Source organism: Thunnus thynnus, chromosome 12 (genome assembly GCF_963924715.1).
Source record: "Thunnus thynnus chromosome 12, fThuThy2.1, whole genome shotgun sequence".
Taxonomy (NCBI): Eukaryota; Metazoa; Chordata; class Actinopteri; order Scombriformes; family Scombridae; genus Thunnus; species Thunnus thynnus.
Window position 1 is genome coordinate 31,496,827 of NC_089528.1, and position 11,817 is coordinate 31,508,643.

Here is an 11,817-nt window from a genome sequence, read left to right on the forward strand (position 1 = left end):
GGTTTCTGCTCAGCAGCCTCCACACTGTTCACTGTGGTTTTTCATTTTATTAACACAATGACGGTTACAACCATCGACTCTGGTTAAAGTATCGTTCCAGGAACTTCAGTATGAATTCAGCGCTCGCTGTCTCAGTTTTAATCTGTGTTATTAATGTGTGAGAGAAGCAGCTGAAATCCTAAACTCAGAGCTGAGAAACTGACATCATTAAATAAAGGGAGACGTTCAAACTCCTGCAGTCTGCTCAGGTCCCACAGTCTGTACTGAGTTCACAAATAAATCACTCAATTCACTTTAAACAAATCGATGACAATAAAATGGTTGAAACTGTGATTGAGGTGCTGAACATCCTAATAATAATAATAAATAATGCATGACTAATATTAAGAACCCAACTTAAATCATATTATTTAAGATATTTTTGTTAAATATAAAACACAAACAAACATATGTGATATATATTTACAAAGCAACATAAACATCACATGTATGTAAAAAAAACAACTCCTGCTCATTTTTAATGAACAGAGCAAAAAAAATGTTCCTTATTCAGAAAAAGAACAAATGCAGATATACATCTGTTGGTGTCACATATTCCACCTTAATTATAATAAATGATTAATTGAATAACAAAACCCACATTCATAATAATATTAATATTGTTCATAATTCCAATTTTCTTTGTATCTTCCTGTACACTTGTTTTTAGCACTATGTGAAAGTTTACTGAGATCTACTCACGACAAGAGTCAAATTACCAGCATTATTATCAGCAAACTTGGCCAATATAGTTGATTCTGTGTCTGATTATTTGTATTATGTGAAGCCAAACGGAAATCAATAAAAACAAGAATGACTATAAATGACAGAATCTGTGATATTTCAGTTTATTGAGGATGTTACTTTGAATGACTTTGACAAACCTGCCACCCTCTGTATAATGTATAAAAAAGAAAATGCACAAGAAAGAAAAAATACTATAAGCAGCAAAATCAAGCATCAAGATAACAATATTCTACAGAATTTACATGTTTGTGTGTGTATTTATAGTTTTAGGACAACTGTGTCTTAACCGTAAATTTACAACCAACCACAACATGTCATTACTGACATTTGTGAACACTGATCAAAGTGATAAATGAGATGAATTGATGAGATGTGATGGTGGGTAAAGGCGAGCAGAAAACAGTCAGTCAGCATGTGTGCAGTTGGTGGACGGTCCCTTGTTTCTGAGGATCATCAGCAGAGAGAGTCCACAGCAGTACACCAGACTCTTCACTATCAGCACTGTGTACAGCACACAGAGCAGCTTCACCTGGTACTGAGACGGGACAAGAGCTGCTGGTGGAGCTTCTGGTGGATCTGCTGGTGGATCTGCTGATGGAGCTGGTGTTGGTGGAGGAAGAGTAGAAACATCTGAAACAGAATAAAGTTAAAAACAAATTAGTCAGTGCTCTGCTCCTTTGCTCTCTCTGACAGCGTCTCCAGATGAAGCTGAATCACTGCTGAACACAGTCACCAAGCCTTCATTACCTTTTTCTATTTGGTCCCTCACTGTTACCCCCTCATGCTTGACGTAGCAGCGGTATTTATCTGTGCTGTTCTCTTGCTGATGGAGCAGCAGGATGGAGGCGGTGCGTCCCGGCTCTCTGAGCTCCAGCTGCTCTCCCTCAGCAGGGGGCAGATCCTCCAGCATGCCATTCTTCTTCTGTCTTTTCCAGGAGAACTGGACCACAGGAGGAGACATGGCTGAGGCCAGACACAGCAGGGAGCTCTTCCCCTCCAGGTGGGCTCTGGATGCTGCTGGGTACACGCTCACCACGGGCTTCACTACCTGCTCAACTGAAGTTTGACAGCAGCAACAAGCAGCACAGACACACATTCACACAGTCAACAGCAGCTTACAGCACTGCACTGCATTCAGTCTGATCCTGGAAACTACATGATCACTAAACTACTCATCAATACACCACAAACATCATCTACACTGATACATATTTTCATATATATCTTCATCTAGATAGTTCAAGTTCAAGAAACAATGGAAAGATGACAATAAAAAGTTCTGTTCATTATTATTTAAATTTTTACATATAATTCATGAAAAACAATGTCATATAAAATATAATAAAATTACATTTGTAGAATGCAGAATATTAACCTTCATCATAAAATAGGTATAAATTGTGTCTGCTATATTTTATGATATATATCACTAAACTTTATGCCATGCTTCATCATACATGAGATTGAAAAACTATACATATGCACAGCAATACATATGTACAGTATATTGATACATAAGTGTATCAATCAGTTTTCTTTAAAGTGCAGAATCACCATGCAGCATGGTCCCAACACATTTACAATTAAAGAGAATACAATAAAAAACAAAACATATAGTAAGAGAATGAAATAATAATGAAATAAAATAAAACAAACACATTAAAAATACACACACATATATATAAACTGGTATCACCACATACATGTCTGCAGATAAGTAACCAGAAATAACACAACAAAGATGACAAAGATAATCCAGTAATACATAGTTTGTCCACCAGACAGCACTAACAAGTTTTCAGCTATAAAATATCCTACTTATTTCAGACTTTGGTCACAATTCTTTTATAATAATAATTAAAAAAACAAATATAGACGTTGGCATGGCCGTCCAATTTTTTAACATTAGTCAAGCTGCATTTTATATCATAGTAAATATATCTTATAAAAAACAACATATTTACCTCCATATATACCATAACACCATATACCATAATATATCTATGATAAAATACTATATATAAGTCCTAATTTGCTGACATTAAATCTGTGTTCATACTTTGTACTTTCTGACCATGTTGATGAAATTAGTGATTGTAGTTTTCATTGAAATGTAGTAAATACTGAGACTGAGAGCTTAATGAAATCAACTCTGAATCTGTATGAGACTGAAGAATCCTGCTCATCAATCAAATTTACTTAAATTATCTCAAGATTGTGTATAAAAAGTCAACAGATGATCAGAGCAGGAAAATCTTCCACAATCATTCATCTAGAATTTAATTTCTTTCAGGAGAGAGAGAAGAAGTTTCATTGAACAGCAGCTGATGAGAATACACAATGAAATTAGAATATCAGTGCTGAGTTTCTCTGAGTATTTGGAAGAGTTTAAAGATTTTAGTTTCTAAGAAACATATGAAGACAAATTCCTTTCTGATGCTTATTTAATGATAGAATGGTTGCACAATGAATTCTCTAATTATTATGGAAATGAATGTGTAAATCCTCAAGCAGCAGAAAATAAACTTAAAACAACTGAAGGAAAATGAAAGTTTAGTCTTACCTACATACAGTTTAGTTCCAGAGCCAAAGATGAGGTACCAGTTTCCTCCCACAGTGAATGTGACTGTGACAAAAACCTGTCTGTTGTTGAATGTGTCAGCTGAGGCGAATAAATCCAAATTATTAACCAGTATCATATTTCATCTCCATGATGTGTTTCTCTAATGTTCATATCAACATGACTGTCTCTTCTTTTGTTGTATTTCTCTTTATTTCAGCCTACTGAGGTAGAGAGAGGCGGGATCCTGCTACATTTCTAATCAGTCCATTCCATGAAACATGTTGTCTGTAAGTTTAATAAAATATGATTTTACATCGGTAGCTGTGAAAATTTAAAAAAAAAACAAACAAAGAAACATAAATACAGGATATAAAATTCAGTCGCTCTGTAGCCTGCAATAGTAAAAAGTGTCCTCCATAAGAATCAAAATACTCTTCCTGACTTGTACTTTATCCTCAGACTGTCATTTGAAGTTAGAATCCTTTAGATTTTGGTCCTTGTTGATAACTTGTGTTTACTGTTGGTAACAGCCAGTGTGTTATAATACATCTACATCTATAATACATCTACTGGAGCTTTGACACGAAAGCCTTATCAACCACTGGGGGCAGCAAACACACCTTGTCACAATGAATGAATGAATGAATGAATGAACTTCATTTATATATATATACATTTATATATATATACATATATATACATATATAGTAATTAAATACAAAGAGAAAATCATACAACTACAACAGCATATTAGGGCCATCATAAGGTAAAAAATGAGCTTTGGGAGGGAGGGTAATATTCTGAGAAAAAACTTGACTAAATTTGGGAGAAAATTCTCAGAAATTCTCGGAGATTAAAGTTACAAATTTGCAAGAAAAAAACTTGGAAAAATAGTCTTTTATGATCTGACGTATTTCTGTAAAAAACATGTACTGTACTGTATGCGGATGAGAAAAACAGGGTGATGTTTTCACAGTGAACTCGTATAACAGTGTTGAGTTAGTCAGAGAGTGACACAGGCTAAATACATGTTACAGTGCTCTCACATGTCCTATGAGGCAGAATATATAAAGCTAATATCTGTAACATTAAGGCGTGTCAGGTTAACTATGGATTTCTCTTAGCTAACAGACCACTAGCTAACATAAGAATGTTAGCACACTTCAGAGCAGCCAGAAATCGATGTGAATAATTTAACTACAAAACTAGCTTGGTGTCTGGTTAGTTAGTAAGTTATTGGTTAGTTAGTTATTTTCTTTACAAAAGGGAAAGCTGCTACCTCAAATAGAGTAACATAATGGTGTCTGCAGTAGTATCAATATTACCGTGATTTTCTACAGTAACATATGGTTACTGTGATTTCTTACAGCAACATAATGGTTACAGTGATGTTCTACTGTAACATATGGTTACTGTGATTTTCTACAGTAACATATGGTTACTGTGACTTTCTACAGTACACACACACACACACGCACACACACATACGCACACACTTACACTTGTATATAGGTACACTTAGCAAGATTAATATTGTGTGTTTTCCTTTTACCCTTTGTTAAATAAATGCTATTGGATATACCTGTTGTCTGTTTTAACGTTGCACAAGAATGAGTTTTGCCAACCTCTGCTCTGTAAAGAACTTCAAAATCCTTCAACCTTGATTAGCTATTGATGTGGTAATGTTGTTTATACTTATTAAGTTAATTATTACTCAAAGTTCCAAATTGAAAGATTAGTACACTTTGAGACTGAATTGGCTATCTTTTTTCCCTGACTCCAGGGTGGTGCCCGGTCATTATTAATTCTTATTAATAATTTTATTGATTTTAGTAATTAATAATTATCTTGATAATCATTAATTATTGCTGATAGCCAAAGTTGTAGCCAAGGCCCAACAGTGATTTTCTACAATAACATATGGTTACTGTGATTTTCTACAGTACCAAAATAGTTACTGTGATTTTCTACAGTAACATAAGGTAACTGTGATTTTCTACAATAACATATGGTTACTGTGATTTTCTACAGTACTAAAATAGTCACTGTGATTTTCTACAACGACATAATGGTTACCGTGATTTTCTACAGTACCAAAATAGTTACTGTGATTTTCTACAATAACATATGGTTACTGTGATTTTCTACAGTACTAAAATAGTTACTGTAATTTTCTATAGTAACATATGGTTACTGTGATTTCTTACAGTACCATAATGATTATAGTGATTTTCTACAGTAACATAATGGTTACTTTGATTTTCTACAATACTAAAATAGTTACTGTAATTTTCTATAGTAACATATGGTTACTGTGATTTTCTACAGTACTAAAATAGTTACTGTGATTTTCTACAGTAACATAATGGTTACTTTGATTTTCTACAATACTAAAATAGTTACTGTAATTTTCTATAGTAACATATGGTTACTGTGATTTCTTACAGTACCATAATGATCATAGTGATTTTCTACCATAATGTATGGTTACTGTGATTCTCTACAGTAATATATAGCTACAGAGATTTTCTACAGTACTTAAATTGTTATTGTGGTTTTCTACAGTAACATATGGTTACTGTGATTTCTTACAGTACCATAATGATTATAGTGATTTTCTACGGTAACATACAGTTGGTGTGATTTCTTACAGTAACATAATGGTTACGGTGATTTTCTATGGTAAAATATCGCTACTGAGATTTTCTACAGTACGAAATAGTTACTGTAATTTTCTACAGTAACATAATGATTACTGTGATTTTCTACAGTAGTGTGTTCACTACTGTGATTTCTACAGTGTCATTATGATTACTGTCTTTGTCGGCCTAATACACAGTATTATAATGTAAAAATATTTACAGCAATTAACCGGGCAGAAATACAGCAAATTACTGTGGATTTCACAGCCATTTCTTACAGTGTACCTAACATATCTGTAACATCCAACATTGTTACTTTTTCTTAACTTAGATCATCCAAATACAATGTAATTACTATTTCAGCTTTGCTAGATATTTGATAAATTCAGTAGATATATATTTTTATGGCCATATTTTATAACCCGACTTTGCAACCTGGAAGAACCACAACTGTGGTGCTGATTTGCATCAAGCTGCATGGGGCAGCTCTGAGGAATTGTAGTTTTTGAAAAAATATTAGTATTTTTCCTTGAACTGGAAGGTGTAAATACTGAATTGAGAGTACATTGAGGAGTTCAAGAGGATGATAAACACATTTGCGTAATCGGATCTTAAATATCTAATTGTTAAATAGTTGAAAATTAATTTTAACCATGTTTTACCCATATTTGACAGCACCCCCAATTGTTGACTATACTCGCATGGTAGCATGTTTGAGGTGTATTGATGAGTAGTTTAGTGATCATGTAGTTTCCAGGATCAGACTGAATGCAGTGCAGTGCTGTAAGCTGCTGTTGACTGTGTGAATGTGTGTCTGTGCTGCTTGCTGCTGCTGTCAAACTTCAGATGAGCAGGTAGTGAAGCCCGTGGTGAGCGTGTAACCAGCAGCCCACCTGGAGGGGAAGAGCTCCCTGCTGTGTCTGGCCTCAGCCATGTCTCCTCCTCTGGTCCAGTTCTCCTGGAAAAGACAGAAGAAGAATGGCACACTGGAGGATCTGACCCGTGCTGAGGGAGAGCAGCTGGAGCTCAGAGAGCCGGGACGCACCGCCTCCATCCTGCTGCTCCATCAGCAAGAGAACAGCACATATAAATACCACTGCTACGTCAAGCACGAGGGGGGAACAGTGGAGGCCCAAATAGAACAAGGTAATGAAGGCTTGGTGACTGTTTTCAGCAGACACCTAACTGTGACTGTTTTCAGCGCCTAACGCTAACCCGACGCATGCTGCACACCGATGACGTCACCATGCTGACGCTGCCCGCTACAACGGAGCCCTGAGTCTCCAGCTCCAGCCAGGCCACACTCCACTTTCTTTTCTTCCCTCCTTTTTTTAATTTTATCTTCCGAATTAACCCTTCATCCCATTTTCCTGCTTATTTATTAAGTGCTTGTGTAACTCCATGGTTCATACTAACTCACTTTTCTGTTTTCATGTTTCTTCATTAATGCTTCTACTTCTTTTCGGCAACTCTCACCCTCTTCTCTCCAAACAACGGGCCATCGATCATCCCCAGCGTATCATACACGCATTCTACCCGACTCAGACACCACCTCCTCGTCTCAAAAGCCGTGCTTTTCCCGCTCCACACAGCCTCCAGCTCATCACCGATGTATCCAGCTGCTCACCTCCAGGTTCCCTGCCCAACGTCTCTGATACGGGGCACACCCACGGCACCACACCGCCCACTACAGCGGAGCAGCGGACGGCTCCCACATTTGCCGAGGGCCGGGTCGAGTGACCTCATGCCCACAGCCATACATGCATCCCCTCATCCTTCATCCCTCGACCCTTCATCCTTCAACCCCCATCACTATCATCTCTCTCTCCTTTCCCTTCCTTTCCTCCCTTTCTCTCTCTTTTTTTCCTCCCTTTCTCTCTCGACCAGTATGCTAAATATTTCCTTCTTCCCCCATCCCTTCATCCCTGGACCCTCACCCCCTCATCCTCACACCCCCAACCCTCTCCCTTCCCCCTCCATCCCGTCCCCCTCCCCTCATCCCTCTAACTCTATCCTTCCTCCTTTTCCACTCTACTTTTACCCTCACCCTTTCATTTTTCATCCTTACCTCCTTCACCCCCCCCCTTTTTGTTTGTTCTTTTTTGTTTGTTTGTTTGTTTTTTTCTAACCCAACCGGTCAAAGCAGATGGCCGCCCACCTAGAGCCAGGTTCTGCTTGAGGTTTCTTCCCGTTAAAGGGGAGTTTTTCCTCACCGCCGTCGCCAAGTGCTTGCTCACGGGGGAATTGTTGGGTCTCTGTTAATTAAAGAGAATGGTCTAGACCTGCTTTACGCTAAAGTGCCACGTGACGACCTCGTCGTAATTCGGCGCTATATTATAGAATTGAATTGAGTTCCCCACCCTTCATCCCTCCAACCCTCACCCCTTCATCCCCTGTGCCTCCCTCCAGACTTTCTATCTTTTCCTCCTATATCACTTCGGCTTCCATCCTCCCATATTATCCATAAAACAGCATCTTTTCGTTCTTCGCTTTCTAGCCACAGCTGACATGGCCCACTCAAATTCATCCCTTTTCTTTTCATCCATTCTACCTTCATCTGAATCTCAAGGCACCATGGAGGGTGCGCCCTCACTCTGTCATTGCCACCAACCGACTATATAAAATGCTTCAACACAACGAATCATCTCCAATACAACCATTCATCATCAATTCAGTGCTCCAGTCAGCCTCTATTCCCCCACCACTAGTTCATGACATCAGCGGGCCACGGAGCTTCCTTCTTCCGACTCACTCCATTCGGTTAACTCCAAAGAGCCATCCAGACCATCAGTTTTCCTTTAAACGGTTATCCCACAGTTCGCACTCAGCCCCCACACCCAACCATCTCCCCCTTTTTCCCCCCTTCTTCGACTCCCTTCATGCAGCAGGCTTTGCAGGTCCTGACAGTCTCAAGCCCCATCACAGGCTACTAAAGTCTTGACAGCTAAAGCTCATCGCAGGCCACGCACTTCTCTTCTCACCCCCGACGGCCATCGTACCCATCCAGGTGCATCACACCTGTCGATACCCACGTACAGTATCCTTCCTTCAGTGGTGCCTATGTTAGGTGCAGTGGCCCTCAGAACCCCACCAAGCACGGTCCATGACACCACTATATCCTAAAGCACTAATTGCCATTAACTCCAAAGAACCATCTCAACCGCCAGACCACCCATTTCCATCCATTTCGTACGTGATTGTCCCACAGTTTCCACCAAGTCCTGACACTCAACCCTTCCAGAGACAACCACATTGCCTGTTCTCGCAACATACAGCTGCACTGACTCAGTGTCTCTCTCTGTTTCTGGGGTTACAGCAGTTTAGGTGGTTCACCTCCAGTCGGCCACCTCAACTGACGTTCTACAGCATGCAACGACGTCTGATATTCCCATTCATTCTTCGGAGACAAGGACGCCACTCTCAGACACCCTCATATTTAACCTTAAGCAAGCAAACCAACCAGCTTGGCTTCTCTTGCCCCACTTTTCTTTTCACGTAAATTCTTATTCGAGCCTTCAGAACAATTCAAACCTACATAAACCAGAGGCTAGCCCACCACGCATATCCACAAGACCCGCTCTCCACCGCCAAACCAGGCGAGTTGCCACATATTCCTGGTTGCAAACCTGCAAGTTTTGCACAAGTTGGCGATTTCTCCAGAACCATACTCCAGCCACATTCTTGAACACATCTCCGCATGAAGTTCTTTTTGGGGGCTCTATCCAGGCGATGGACCGGAGAGACAGTTCCCCCTCTCAGAGTCTCAACCTCTCCCCCCGTTCCCTCCTACCTCCCTACTGTCGGCAGTCGTCGTCCAGTCAACATACCATACAGCCATCATCGTCCCTTAACCCTCCATTCTATGTTCCTCAACTCTCACACTTCACCCCTTTCCTCTCGCCATCACTTCATCCCTCCATCCCTAATCCTTCATCAGGTTCTCCAACCCATCCATCAACATATCAGCTCTCTTTCATTATCTCAATTAAACTATTGAAATCTAATGTTCTCGGTGTGGTCTCAGTTAGTGAACCTCCTTAAGATAAGGGGAGCTGCGTCGTCATGGTTACAATAATAAACACGTGGTTAAAGTTAGGAAATGATGGTGGTCGTGTTAAAAGAAACAAACAGTGTCTGCTGTCGTTTCTCTTGTGAAGACAGTCTCAGCTGCTCACAGAGCAAAATCCATTTACATTTACCACATTTCTGTTGAGGGGAAATTGTCATAAATCCAAGAATTGTGTTGAATCTTTTACTAAAGTGAAATTATCTGTTGAAATCTGCTCAAAGATGTGACGTGAAGAATGCTGCCTGAAGGCTTTTATTGTGAAAGAGCCACAGGAAGTGTTTTCATTAACAGCAGATTATTATTTTGAAGGAGGAATGAACTTTATTCCAGCAGCAGGTCAAAGAAGACCATTTTTATCTTCATCTCAAACTTTCAACTCTGTCAAACATCTTTTTCTATTTATTATTTTGTCAATTTTTGTTATTAAATCAAATGTTAATAAAGTTTCACTTTTGATCTCTCCATTATTTGTCTCTTTTATCTGTGTTATATTGTTGTTTGTTTGTTTGTCTTCATCTTGTTGTATCATTGTGCTTCTGTGTTGCTCCTTTGTTCTCACTGTGTGGAACAACAGGAAACCTGCTGAAATAGCTGATAAATAATATCAATGAAATATAATGTTTAAATCAAAATCCTGACATCAACAGACAAACATTTAGTTCTCAGCTCAGTTTGTTAGTGACTCTGGCTGAGATGGAGGTGAAATATGTGAACCTGGGCTGTGGTTTACTGCTCTCTTCCTGTCACAAACACTGTTTGACATCTGTTCATCTGGAGGTTTTTGTTCAGGCTGCAGGGATCATTTCTCACTGTGGGAACCACTTTTATAACAGGAGCAGTAGTAGGTGGCTGAATGTGAGAGTTTAACTTTCTGGATCTTCAACTCATAGCTGTTCTGTTCTTTTACAGCTGTGAAATCATCTTGCTGTGGGTGATTGTAAGGTTTACGTACATTATCATTACTCTTGTCAATATAAAGAATCCTTGTGAATGTTTCTTTGTCTTTCTTCTGGTACCAGTATACATATGTACCACACTGGTCAGTTCCTCCACAGCTGAAGGAGACGTTTTCACCAGCTCTCCTGGTCAATGTTAAATCATCCTGAATCAGGTCTGCTGCCATGGCAACCAGCGCTGTAGAGAAACAGACACACAGATGAAGGTGAGTGTGACAGTGTTTGTTAAAGGTTGAGTTTGTTGGCTCCTGATTGGCTGGAAACACTCACCTGAACACAGACAGCACAGAGCAGCAGCTGGGAGGAAAAGCATTTTGTGCAGTGGTGTTTCCTCTGGTGAACCTGGGGAGAAGTGGCGCTCTGATGCAGCTGAGGCCAAACAAGGACGAGCTGTGAGATCAGACGAGGGCCACGTGGTTTCTAACAGCTCCTCAAACCTCCCATCAGCCCCTGCGGCGGACAGATAAGGCTGCTGCTGCTGCTGCTGCTGCTGCTGCTGCTGTGTGGTTTTACATTTCAGTTTAATAAATAAATTGAATTTCCTGCATCATCTGATGGTATCATGCATTCATTGACGTTCTCTTTTAACACTGAGTTTAGACACATTTCCTCAAATTGACAGATTTGGTATTTTTAGAAGCTTTGTGATCTCTACTAGAATTAAAAATAAAGTTCTGAGGTTAAGTTTGTGAAGACGAAGCCACCGGAGGATTCAGAAGAGTTTAAAGTCAGGTGTCGTCTACATGTCTCTTTGGTGGAACTGATAACAACCCATCTGCAACATGAGGAGACACAACTACA

General features: G+C 39.4%; 1 protein-coding gene across 1 annotated transcript; it reads right to left on the reverse strand.

Moving 5' to 3' along the window:
- Nucleotides 1-1,189: 1,189 nt before the first annotated feature.
- On the reverse strand, nt 1,190-11,329 carry LOC137194754 (immunoglobulin kappa light chain-like). The gene is made up of 5 exons (XM_067606881.1): nt 11,287-11,329; nt 10,880-11,194; nt 3,350-3,394; nt 1,534-1,842; nt 1,190-1,416 (listed from the first exon to the last, which is right to left on the reverse strand). Exons 1-5 carry the CDS (start codon nt 11,327-11,329, stop codon nt 1,190-1,192), a joined length of 939 nt encoding a protein of 312 aa, XP_067462982.1.
- Between the last annotated feature and the right edge of the window lie 488 nt (nt 11,330-11,817).